The 13,356-nt window shown below is 45.7% G+C and overlaps 1 protein-coding gene across 1 annotated transcript; it reads left to right on the forward strand.

Moving 5' to 3' along the window:
- The first annotated feature begins 4,577 nt into the window (after positions 1-4,577).
- On the forward strand, positions 4,578-7,201 carry LOC122457178 (kinesin-like protein KIF21B). The gene is made up of 3 exons (XM_043500727.1): positions 4,578-4,591; positions 6,083-6,247; positions 6,817-7,201. The coding sequence occupies exons 1-3, from the start codon at positions 4,578-4,580 to the stop codon at positions 6,941-6,943; spliced, it is 306 nt and encodes a 101-aa protein (XP_043356662.1). The 3' UTR covers positions 6,944-7,201.
- The last annotated feature ends 6,155 nt before the right edge of the window (positions 7,202-13,356 follow it).

Genomic DNA, 13,356 nt, shown 5'->3' on the forward strand with positions numbered 1-13,356 from the left:
TAATAAACCAGTTTGCCCTGGTGTGTCAGGCCCTAAAAACCATGCTAGTATGTGCAGGTTATCAGAGACCCAATGATAATATGCCAGGAAGATCCTACAGTAACAAGCTACTGAATGAATGCTTTGGGAGACCCTGTCATAAAACACTTGAATGTACATGTTATCAAATGCCCTACAATGACTACTTAGTAGTGTGTGTGTGGCTATAGAGAGACCCTATAATATCCCACTGCGTGCACACTATGAGAGAAGCATGAGTATGTGTTATGAGAAATCCAGCAATAATATGCCAGGGTCTGCATGCTACATGAGACTCTCCTGTAACACACCTCTGTATGTATAGTATGTAATGTGTGGTTTCAGAGTAGCAGCCATGTTAGTCTGTATTCGCAAAAAGAAAAGACATTTTCTTGAGTTCCTCAAGGATCAGTTTTGGACCAATCTTATTTAATCTTTTTATTACTGACCTCAGCACAAAAAGTGGGAGTGTGCTAATAAAGTTTGCGGATGATACAAAGCTGGGAGGTATTGCCAATTTAGAGAAGGTCCGGGATCTGGATGACCTTGTAAACTGGAGTAATAGTAATAGGATGAAATTTAATAGTGAGAAGTGTAAGGTTATGCATTTAGGGATTAATAACAAGAATTTTAGTTATAAGCTGGGGACGCATCAGTTAGAAGTAACGGAGGAGGAGGAGATGGACCTTGGAGTATTGGTTGATCATAGGATGACTATGAGCTGCCAATGTGATATGGCTGTGAAAAAAGCTAATGCGGTCTTGGGATGCATCAGGAGAGATATTTCCAGTAGGGATAAGGAGGTTTTAGTACTGTTATACGAGGCACTGGTGAGACCTCACCTGGAATACTGTGTGCAATTCTGGTCTCCCATGTTTAAGAAGGACGAATTCAAACTGGAACAGGTACAGAGAAGGGCTACTAGGATGATCCGAGGAATGGAAAACTTGTCTTATGAAAGGAGACTCAGGGAGCTTGGCTTGTTTAGCCTAACTAAAAGAAGGTTGAGGGGAGATATGATTGCTCTCTATAAATATATCAGAGGGATAAATACCGGAGAGGGAGAGGAATTATTTAAGCTCAGTACCAGTGTGGACACAAGAACAAATGGATATAAACTGGCCACCAGGAAGTTTAGACTTGAAATTAGATGAAGGTTTCTAACCATCAGAGGAGTGAAGTTTTGGAATAGCCTTCCAAGGGAAGCAGTGGAGGCAAAAGGTCTATCTGGCTTTAAGATTAAACTCAGTAAATTTATGGGTGAGATGGTATGATGGGATAATATGATTTTGGTAATTAATTGATCTTTAAATATTCATGGTAAATAGGCCTAATGGCCTGTGATGGGATATTAGATGGGTGGGATCTGAGTTACCCAGGAAAGAATTTTCTGTAGTATCTGGCTGGTGAACCCCCACCGCTATTCCTACCTACATGCCTCTAGCTTTCATCCAGATCACACCACACGATCCATTGTCTACAGCCAAGCTCTACGATATAACCGCATTTGCTCCAACCCCTCAGACAGAGACAAACACCTACAAGATCTCTATCAAGCATTCCTACAACTACAATACCCACCTGCTGAAGTGAAGAAACAGATTGACAAAGCCAGAAGAGTACACAGAAGTCACCTACTACAGGACAGGCCCAACCAAGAAAATAACAGAACGCCACATCACCTTCAGCCCCCCAACTAAAACTTCTCCAACGCATCATCAAGGATCTACAACCTATCCTGAAGGACGACCCATCACTCTCACAGATCTTGGGAGACAGGCCAGTCCTTGCTTACAGACAGCCCCACAACCTGAAGCAAATACTCAACCGCAAGCACACACCACACAACAGAACCATTAACCCAGGAACCTATCCTTGCAACAAAGCCCGTTGCCAACTCTGTCCACATATCTATTCAGGGGATACCATCGTAGCGCCTAATCACATCAGCCACACTATCAGAGGCTCATTCACCTGCGCATCTACCAATGTGATATATGCCATCATGTGCCAGCAATGCCCCTCTGCTATGTACATTGGTCAAACTGGACAGTCTCTATGTATAAGAATAAATGGACACAAATCAGATGTCAAGAATTATAACATTCAAAAACCAGTCAGAGAACACTTCAATCTCTCCGATCACTCAATTACAGACCTGAGAGTGGCTATCCTTCAACAAAAAAACTTCAAAAACAGACTCCAACGAGAGACTGCTGAATTGGAATTAATTTGCAAACTGGATACAATTAACTTAGGCTTGAATAGAGACTGGGAGTGGATGGGTCATTACACAAAGTAAAACTATTTCCCCATGTTATTTCTCCCCCCCCCACCCCCCACTGTTCCTCAGACATTCTTGTTAACTGCTGGAAATGGCCCACCTTGATTATCACCACAAAAGGTTTTCCTCCTTCCCACCCCCGCTTCCTGTTGGTAATAGCTCATCTTAAGTGATCACCCTCCTTACAGTGTGTATGATAAAACCCATTGTTTCATGTTCTCTGTGTGTGTATATAAATCTCCCCACTGTATTTTCCACTGAATGCATCCGATAAAGTGATCTGTAGCTCACAAAAGCTTATGCTCAAATAAATTTGTTAATCTCTAAGGTGCCACAAGTATTCCTTTTCTTTTTATGTAATATGTGTGCTGCTATAACATGCAGATGCACCCTGCAGTCACATGTTATGGGGGAGGATATATAATCATAGAAGTCTAGGATTGGAAAGGACCTCCAGAGTTCTTCTAGTCCAGTCCCCTGCACTCATGGCTGGACTAAGTATTACCTAGACCATCCTGACAGGTGTTTGTCTAACCTGCTTTTAAAAACCGCTGATGACAGAGATTCCACAACCTCCCTAGGCAATTTATTCCAGTGCTTAATGACACTGACAGAAAGTTTTTCCCAATGTCCAATCTAAGCCTCCCTAGATGCAATTTAAGCCCATTGCTTCTTGTCCTATCCTCAGAAGTTAATGAGAACAAATGAATCCCTCCTCCTTGTAAACTATCATGTGCCCCTCCAGACTAAATCCAGGTTTTTTCAAACTTTGCTCAGAGATCATGTTTTCTAGACCAGTGGTTCACAACAAGGGGTACATGTACCCGTGGGGATACTCAGAGGTCTTCCGTGGGGTACATCAACTCATCTAGATATTTGCCTAGTTTTACAACAGGCTACATAAAAAGCACTAGCGAAGTCAGTACAAACTAAAATTTCATTCAGACAATGACTTCTTTATACTCCTCTATATACTATACACTGAAATGTATTCCAATTGATTTATATTCCAGTAGATCTATTGTATAATTATATGGTAAAAATGGAAAGTAAGCAATTTTTCAGTAATAGTGTGCTGTGACATTTTTGTATTTTTGTGTGTGATTTTGTAAGCAGTAGTTTTTAAGTGAGATGAAACTTGGGGGTACGCCAGACAAATCAGACTCCTGAAAGGGGTACAGTATTCTGGAAAAGTTGAGAGCCACTGTTATAGATCTTTCATCATTTTTATTGCTTGTCTCTGGACTTTCTCCAATTTGCCCACATCTTTCATAAAATGTGGCACTCAGAACTGGACACAATACTCCAGTTCAGGCCTAATCAGTGCGAAGTAGAGTGGAAGAATTATTTCTTGTGTCTTGCTTACAACCCTCCTGCTAATACATCCCAGAATGATGTTTGCTTTTTTTGCAAGTGTCACACTGTGATCCACTATGATCCTTAGATCCCTTTCCGCAGTACTCCTTCCTAGGCAGTCAGTTCCCATTTTGTATGTGTACAACTGATTGTTGCTTCCTAAGTGGAGTACTTTGCATTTGTCCTTATTGAATTTCATCTTATTTTCTTCAGACCATTTCTCCAGTTTGTCCAGATCATTTTGAATTTTAATCCTATCCTCCAAAGCATTGCAACCCCTCCCAGCGTGGTATCATCCGCAAACTTTATACGTGTACACTTTATGCCATTATCTAAAACATTGATGAAGATATTGAACAGAACCAGATCCAGAACTGATCCCTATGGGACCCCACTTGATATGCCCTTTCGGCATGACTGTGAACCACTGATAATTACTCTCTGGGAATGGTTTTCCAACCAGTTTTGCATCCACCTTATAGTAGCTCCATCTAGGTTACATTTCCCTAGTTTGTTTATGAGAAGGTCGTGCAAGACAGTATCAAAAGCCTTACTAAAGTCAAGATAGACCACATCTACTGCTTCCCCCCATCTACAGGACGTGTTACCCTGTCAAAGAAAGCTATTAGGTTTGACATGATTTGTTCTTAACAAACCCACGCTGACTGTTACTTGTCACCTTATTATCTTCTAGGTGTTTGCAAATTGCTTGCTTGATTATTTGCTCCGTTATCTTTCCAGGTACTGAAGTTAAGCTGACTGGTCTATTCCCCGGGTTGTCCTTATTCCCCTTTTTCTAGATGGGCACTATCATTGCCCTTTTCCATTCTTCTAGAATCTCTCCCATCTTCCATGACTTCTCAAAGATAATTGCTAATGGCTCAGATATCTCCTCAGTCAGCTTCTTGAGTATTCTAGGATGTATTTCATCAGGTCCTCGCAACTTGAAGACACATGACTTGTCTAAGTAGTTTTTAACTTGTTCTTTCCCTATTTTAGCCTCTGATCCTACCTCATTTTCACTGGCGTTCACTATGTTAGACGTCCAATCACTACTAAACTTTTTGGTGAAAACTGAAACAAAGAAGTCATTTAGCACTTCTGCCATTTCCACATTTTCTGCTCTTGTGCCCTTAATAATATCTCTTTGAAAAACTGCCAACGCTCTTGAACTGTTTTTCCCTTCAGACTTGCTTCCCATGGGACCTCACCTACCAACTCCCTGAGTTTGCGAAAGTCCACCTTCTTGAAATCCATTATCTTTATTGTGCTATTTTCCTTCCTACCATTTGTTAGAATCAAGAACTCTCTCATTTCATGATCACTCTCACGCAAGCTGCCTTCCACTTTCAGATTCTCGGCCAGTTCTTCCCTTTTTGTCAAAATCAAATCTAGAACAGCCTCTCCCCTAGTAGCTTTCTCCATCTTTAGAAATAAAAAGTTGTTTCCAATACATTCCAAGAAGTCGCTGGATAATCTGTGCCTTGCTGTGTTATTTTCCCAACAGATGTCTGGGTAGTTGAAATCCCCCATCACCATCAAGTCCTGTGCTCTAGCTGATTGTGTTAGTTGTTTAAAAAAGCGGAATCCAACTTTTCTTCCTGGGTAGGTCGTCTGTAGTAGACCCCTACCATGACATCACCCTCATTTTTTACCCTTTTTATCCTTACGCAGAGACTTTCAGCAAGTCTGTCTCCTATTACCATCTCAACCTCAGTCCAGATATCTACATCTTTGATATATAAAACAACATTTCCTCCCAATAACAAGGTAGTGGGTAAAGATTCTGGGAGAACCTACAATAACAGGTGGGGAACATGATATGGGAGGGCACTAGGGTTGCCAGGATCTGGTTTTCGACCAGAATGGCTGGTTGAAAAGAGATCCTGGCAGCTCTGGTTAGTACGGCCGACCAGGCTGTTAAAAGTCAGTTGAACATAAGCTTTCGTGAACTGCAGTTCCTCCCCAGACCTAAAATCTGACTGGCGGGAACGTGTCTAGGCTGCCTGTCAACATCAACTCCCGGCAAGAGGCGGGGTTTGTGTTGCTCCGCCCCCGGGCGTGAAGCTGGCACACCTGCTGGCGTGGATCTGGCTGGCTGCTCGGCAAGGCACCTCCCTTGGGGCCTCCACCCCGAGAGCCGCTGCCTAGCTCACCCTTGCTGGGCCATTGCTCCTGGTTTGAGGGGACGTGGGGCTGGGGGGGGGGGTCTCATCCTGGCACCACTGGCATTGCATGTGGCCATGAATGGCATTGCTTTGCCCTCTAGACGGCTGGGGACAGACGCTCTCCAGCCTTCTAATCAGTCCACAATGGACTAGATCTTCCATTGCACGCTGTATAAATCCCCCCCATTTCACCTGCCCCCCCCCCGCCCGAGGGTTTCTGCCTTGAGGCTCACCTCTTGCTGTCTCTTTGGCTTAGCTCTTCGGGTCAGGTGATCTCCGGGGACGTCTGCGCCGGGACCACGACCTGCACCATCGCCAGCGTGCAGGGCAAGCACCAGATCAACCAGATCGCGCTCAACCCCGCCAGCACCGTGCTCTATGCCACCGCCGGGAACTCCGTACGCATCTGGGAGCTCAACAGGTCAGGGCAGCATCGGGGCTCGAGCCCCCAGGCGAGGGCAGCTCTTGTGGGGAGGGAGCCGGGTGCTGCGTAGGCAGAGGGAGCTGCCGTTCTGTGCTGGGCTGGGGCCCGCTCCCTCTCGACTGGAAGCTGTTATTTTGGTGGATTTGGCCTAGGACCATTGGCCTCAGCGCCAAGGCATTTCACACTACAGCAGCTGCTGGGGCAGATCCCCGGGGTAGATGATCAGGCCCAAGGCTGGGTGAAGGCAGGACCCAGTGCTGCAGCCCTTGGGGTGACTGGCTGGTGCGCTGAGCCCCTCTGACCCTGCTCCTGAGCCCAGATGTCCGCCCCTAACCCGAGGCCAGGATCGCGGCTCATCGTGCCCAGGGACGTGGTATCCCCAGGGTGCTCCATGCTCAGTGCCCCAGAGATGGAGATCCCAATTCGAGGGGGTGGTGGAGAGGGGCCCGGGGCTAGAAGGATCCCTGCTGGGAGCCTCGGAGACGGGGCCAGCGAAGGGCCTGCAGGAACGAGCATCTCCTGCTGAGCGCCCCCCGGACCCTGACAGCCCCGGCTCCTGCTTGTAGGTTGCAGCCTATCGGGAAGCTGACCGGCCACATCGGGCCTGTGATGTGTCTGACTGTGAACCAGACCGCGAGCAACCACGACCTGGTCGTCACCAGCTCCAAGGATCACTATGTCAAGGTACCCTAGGACCCTCCCTCCCTCCCGCTCACGGGCAGCACAAGGGGCCTTTGAGCCCCGGGCCCACTGGTCGCGCCAGCCCTCCCCAGCCCCGTGCATAGCCGCTCTCCTGTAGGTGCCAGATACAGGGGCTCGCTGCCCACCAAAGGCCTGGCGAAGAGGGGACGCGCTGGGTGGGGTTGTCCAGAGCACCCGGCGTCAGCCTAACTCTGCTCCCACGGTGGGTGGGAGGGAGCCGTTCTGTTGACTTCAGCAGGAGCAGAAGGAGGCCAGTGCTGAGCACATCTGCAAATCCCCCAAGGTCTGAGAAATGCCATGAGCCCCCCAGGACACATGGCCTGTAGCCTTAGTGCTGGGCCGCTTGCCAGCCCTGGAGACCAGAATTCCAGGTGCCCGGCCCAGGCCGCCCCCCACCAATGTGCCTCCTGCAAAGGTGCAACCCGCTTCCTCCTCCCCTCTGTGGCCTCTGCTGGACCTGCCGTCCGGGAGGCTATTTTGTCTTTGCAACATGGCCCCCTGCCCGCTGGGCGCAGCTCACCACCAAACCATTGGAGGAGGCGGAGATTTCCAGTCCCAGCTGAGACGGGCGAGGTTTGAACCAGCGACCTGTATCTCAGCACTGAACCATCATGTCCTCACGTGGCCTCCCCGCCAGGTCTCGGCGTGGTGTAAGCAGGCAGAACCCCACTGCTGCCAATCCATCCCTGTCTCATCTGCGGGGAGCAAATACTTGATAATGGGCTCTTCAGTCTAACAGACAAATGTCTAACACGATCCAATGGTTGGCAGTTCAAGTTAGACAAATCTGCAGAGCTCTCCAGGCCAATCACTAACCCTGCCAAGTAACACAACCCCAGTTGTGTATTTTACTCACCTTTGTCTTCTCCACAAACAGGGCTTTGCTGATAGAAGCATCGAGGTTTCTCTCTGGGCTCCTGGTGCTGATGGCTCTGCTGAGGGTGCTGACACAATCCAAAAACTTCAGTTTCTTGTCCTTGTCCTACGCCCCGCAGAGATTAGACACAAACAGGAAGGTTAGCGTGGAAGGGAGCTGCCAGTGGGAGAGATGTCAGAAAGCTGCTCAGGCTTTGATATGCTGAATGCCAGAAGACGATTCATCTGGCCACAGGAGTGACTTTCTGGGGAGGGCAGGGCAGCTGTTTGTGAAAGCGGACCAGAGAGGGAGCAGATCTCACGGGGTAGGTGTCCAAAGAGGAACTGCAACATGGGGGTTATCAGCCAGGCAGCCTTACTGGGGGCTTGATAGAGTGGGAGGAACATCTGGGTGTGATACCCTGACACCCCAATATTTGCCACTGTCATGTAATCAGGGCCGGCTCCAGGCACCAGCGTTCCAAGCAAGTGCTTGGGGCGGCAGTCAGAAAGGGGCGGCAGAGTTTCTGCGGTGGTGGCAATGCGGCGGCAGCTTCTCTCTCTCCTGCCGTCCGCGGCAGCAATTTGGTGGAGACAGGTTTTTTCACTGCTTGGGGCGGCAAAAACGGTAGAGCCGGCCCTGCACTTAATTAGGATATGTTTTGTACAAAGTATGTCTTGTAAGGTATCATTCTAAAAGTCTTTATCTGCTAGACATTAATGTCTCATTGAATTTTATGTGCTATCGTTGTATGTGAAGTTATGAAGTTCAGCTTTGTATGTGGAAAGTATTAAGGGAGACTACGCTAGGCTGGGGAAGACGCTTAAGGAAATCGAGGCTCAGGTAGTCTTTAGTGGGATTCTGCCTGTTCCTAGAGAAGGGCAACAAAGGTGTGACAAGATTATGACTATCAACAGATGGCTTAGGCAGTGGTGCTATAAGGAGGGCTTTGGGATGTATGGCCACTGGGAGGCATTCATGGACAGAGGACAGTTCTCTCAGGATGGACTTCAACTGAGTAGCGAAGGAAATAGACTTCTAGGATGGAGGCTGGCACAACTGATTAAGAGAGCTTTAAACTAGGAATTTTGGGGAGATGGTTGGGAGATGTCCATGTAATCTCCACACAGGATTTTAGCATTAAGAGGGAAGAAAACAAAGTAAGAAAGGATACAGCCATGGGTAGGAGAATGTATATAAGGAGGAAGGGCAGTATGGATACTAGTCTAATACGTTATACTGGCTGTAGAATGACTGTGCCTAGTAGGGTACAGAATGTGAGAGAGGCCAAACAGCAAAAATTAAGATGTTTGTACAACAATGTGAGGAGCCTAGGTAACAAAATGGAGGAACTAGAGCTACTGGTGCAGGAAGTGAAACCTGATATTATAGGGATAACAGAAACATGGTGGAATAGTAGTCATGATTAGACTACAGGTATTGAAGGGTATGTGCTGTTTAGGAAAGACAGAAATAAAGGTAAAGGTGGTGGAGTAGCATTGTATATCAATGATGAGGTAGAATGTAAAGAAATAAGAAGTGATGGAATGGATAAGACAGAGTCCGTCTGGGCAAAAATTACATTGGGGAAGAAAACTAGTAGAGCCTCGCCTGGGATAGTGCTGTAGACCGCCGGGATCTAATTTGGATATGGATAGAGCCCTTTTTAATGTTTTTAATAAAGTAAATACTAATGGAAACTGCGTGATCATGGACTTTAACTTCCCAGATATAGACTGGAGGACCAGTGCTAGTAATAATTATAGGGCTCAGATTTTCCTAGATGTGATAACTGATGGATTCCTTCATCAAGTAGTTGCTGAACCGACTAGAGGGGATGCCATTTTAGATTTGGTTTTGGTGAGTAGTGAGGACCTCATAGAAGAAATGGTTGTAGGGGATAATCTTGGTTCAAGTGATCATGAGCTAAGTCAGTTCAAACTGAACGGAAGGATTAACAAAAATAAATCTGCAACTAAGGTTTTTGATTTCAAAGGGGTTGACTTTCAAAAATTAAGGAAATTAGTTAGGGAAGTGGATTGGACTGAAGAATTTATGGATCTAAAGGTAGAGGAGGCCTGGGATTACTTTAAATCAAAGCTGCAGAAGCTATCGGAACCCTGCATCCCAAGAAAGGGGAAAAAATTCATAGGCAGGAGTTGTAGACCAAGCTGGATGAGTAAGCTACTCAGAGAGGTGATTAAGAAAAAGCAGAAAGCGTACAGGGAGTGGAAGATGGGAGGGATCAGCAAGGAAAGCTACCTTATTGAGGTCAGAACATGTAGGGATAGAGTGAGACAAGCTAAAAGTCAAGTAGAGTTGGACCTTGCAAAGGGAATTAAAACCAATAGTAAAAGTTTCTGTAGTCATATAAATAAGAAGAAAACAAAGAAAGAAGAAGTGGGGCCGCTAAACACTGAGGATGGAGTGGAGGTTAAGGATAATCTAGGCATGGCCCAATATCTAAACAAATACTTTGCCTCAGTCTTTAATAAGGCTAAAGAGGATCTTAGGGATAATGGTTGCATGACAAATGGAAATGAGGATATGGAGGTAGATATTACCATATCTGAGGTAGAAGTGAAACTTAAACAGCTTAATGGGACTAAATCAGGGGGCCCAGATAATCTTCATCCAAGAATATTAAAGGAATTGGCACCTGAAATTGCAAGCCCATTAGCAAGAATTTTTAATGAGTCTGTAAACTCAGGAGTTGTACCGTATGATTGGAGAATTGCTAACATAGTTCCTATTTTTAAGAAAGGGAAAAAACGTGATCTGGGTAACTACAGGCCTGTTACTTTGACATCTGTAGTATGCAAAGTCTTGGAAAAAATTTTGAAGGAGAAAGTAATTAAGGACATTGAAGTCAATGGTAAATGGGACAAAATACAACATGGTTTTACAAAAGGTAGATCACGCCAAACCAACCTGATCTCCTTTTTTGAGAAAGTAACAGATTTTTTAGACAAAGGAAACGCAGTGGATCTAATTTACCTAGATTTCAGTAAGGCGTTTGATACCGTGCCACATGGGGAATTATTAGTTAAATTGGAAAAGATGGGGATCAATATGAACATTGAAAGGTGGATAAGGAATTGGTTAAAAGGGAGACTACAACGGGTCCTACTGAAAGGTGAACTGTCAGACTGGAGGGAGGTTACCAGTGGAGTTCCTCAAGGATCAGTTTTGGGACCAATCTTATTTAATCTTTTTATTACTGACCTCAGCACAAAAAGTGGGAGTGTGCTAATAAAGAAAAGGAGTACTTGTGGCACCTTAGAGACTAACAAATTTATTAGAGCATAAGCTTTCGTGAGCTACAGCTCACTTCATCGGATGCATTTGGTGGAAAAAACAGAGGAGAGATTTATATACACACACACAGAGAACATGAAACAATGGGTTTATCATACACACTGTAAGGAGAGTGATCACTTAAGATAAGCCATCACCAACAGCAAGGGGGGGAAAGGAGGAAAACCTTTCATGGTGACAAGCAGGTAGGCTAATTCCAGCAGTTAACAAGAATATCAGAGGAACAGTGGGGGGTGGGGTGGGAGGGAGAAATACCATGGGGAAATAGTTTTACTTTGTGTAATGACTCATCCATTCCCAGTCTCTATTCAAGCCTAAATTAATTTTCAGAGTAGCAGCCGTGTTAGTCTGTATTCGCAAAAAGAAAAGGAGTACTTGTGGCACCTTAGAGACTAACAAATTTATTAGAGCATAAGCTTTCGTGAGCTACAGCTCAAATGCATCCGATGAAGTGAGCTGTAGCTCACGAAAGCTTATGCTCTAATAAATTTGTTAGTCTCTAAGGTGCCACAAGTACTCCTTTTCTTTTTCCTAAATTAATTGTATCCAGTTTGCAAATTAATTCCAATTCAGCAGTCTCTCGTTGGAGTCTGTTTTTGAAGCTTTTTTGTTGAAGTATAGCCACTCTTAGGTCTGTGATCGAGTGACCGGAGAGATTGAAGTGTTCTCCGACTGGTTTTTGAATGTTATAATTCTTGACGTCTGATTTGTGTCCATTCATTCTTTTACGTAGAGACTGTCCAGTTTGGCCAATGTACATGGCAGAGGGGCATTGCTGGCACATGATGGCATATATCACATTGGTAGATGCGCAGGTGAACGAGCCTCTGATAGTGTGGCTGATATGATTAGGCCCTATGATGGTATCCCCTGAATAGATATGTGGACAGAGTTGGCAACGGGCTTTGTTGCAAGGATAGGTTCCTGGGTTAGTGGTTCTGTTGTGTGGTGTGTGGTTGCTGGTGAGTATTTGCTTCAGATTGGGGGGCTGTCTGTAAGCAAGGACTGGTCTGTCTCCCAAGATCTGAGAGAGCAATGGGTCGTCCTTCAGGATAGGTTGTAGATCCTTGATGATGCGTTGGAGAGGTTTTAGTTGGGGGCTGAAGGTGATGGCTAATGACGTTCTGTTGTTTTCTTTGTTGGGCCTGTCCTGTAGTAGGTGACTTCTGGGTACTCTTCTGGCTCTGTCAATCTGTTTCTTCACTTCAGCAGGTGGGTATTGTAGTTGTAGGAATGCATGATAGAGATCTTGTAGGTGTTTGTCTCTGTTTGAGGGGTTGGAGCAAATGCGGTTATATCGTAGCGCTTGGCTGTAGACAATGGATCGAGTGGTATGATCTGGATGAAAGCTAGAGGCATGTAGGTAGGAATAGCGGTCAGTAGGTTTCCGATATAGGGTGGTGTTTATGTGACCATCGCTTATTAGCACCGTAGTGTCCAGGAAGTGGATCTCTTGTGTGGACTGGTCCAGGCTGAGGTTGATGGTGGGATGGAAATTGTTGACATCATGGTGGAATTCCTCAAGAGCTTCTTTTCCATGGGTCCAGATGATGAAGATGTCATCAATGTAGCGCAAGTAGAGTAGGGGCATTAGGGGACGAGAGCTGAGGAAGCGTTGTTCTAAGTCAGCCATAAAAATGTTGGCATACTGTGGGGCCATGCGGGTACCCATCGCAGTGCCGCTGATTTGAAGGTATACATTGTCACCAAATGTGAAATAGTTATGGGTCAGGACAAAGTCACAAAGTTCTGCCACCAGGTTAGCCGTGATGACTATGAGCTGCCAATGTGATATGGCTGTGAAAAAAGCTAATGCGGTCTTGGGATGCATCAGGAGAGATATTTCCAGTAGGGATACGGAGGTTTTAGTACCGTTATACAAGGCACTGGTGAGACCTCACCTGGAATACTGTGTGCAATTCTGGTCTCCCATGTTTAAGAAGGACGAATTCAAACTGGAACAGGTACAGAGAAGGGCTACTAGGATGATCCGAGGAATGGAAAACTTGTCTTATGAAAGGAGACTCAGGGAGCTTGGCTTGTTTAGCCTAACTAAAAGAAGGTTGAGGGGAGATATGATTGCTCTCTATAAATATATCAGAGGGATAAATACCGGAGAGGGAGAGGAATTATTTAAGCTCAGTACCAGTGTGGACACAAGAACAAATGGATATAAACTGGCCACCAGGAAGTTTAGACTTGAAATTAGATGAAGGTTTCTAACCATCAG

This window comes from Dermochelys coriacea, chromosome 21 (assembly GCF_009764565.3).
Source record: "Dermochelys coriacea isolate rDerCor1 chromosome 21, rDerCor1.pri.v4, whole genome shotgun sequence".
Taxonomy (NCBI): Eukaryota; Metazoa; Chordata; order Testudines; family Dermochelyidae; genus Dermochelys; species Dermochelys coriacea.

What these genes read in the sequence shown, in the direction of transcription:
- LOC122457178 (XM_043500727.1), top strand. An exon ending in CGCATCTGGGAGCTCAACAG is followed by an intron (nt 6,248 to 6,816) that starts GTCAGGGCAGCA and finishes TCCTGCTTGTAG; the next exon opens with GTTGCAGCCTATCGGGAAGC.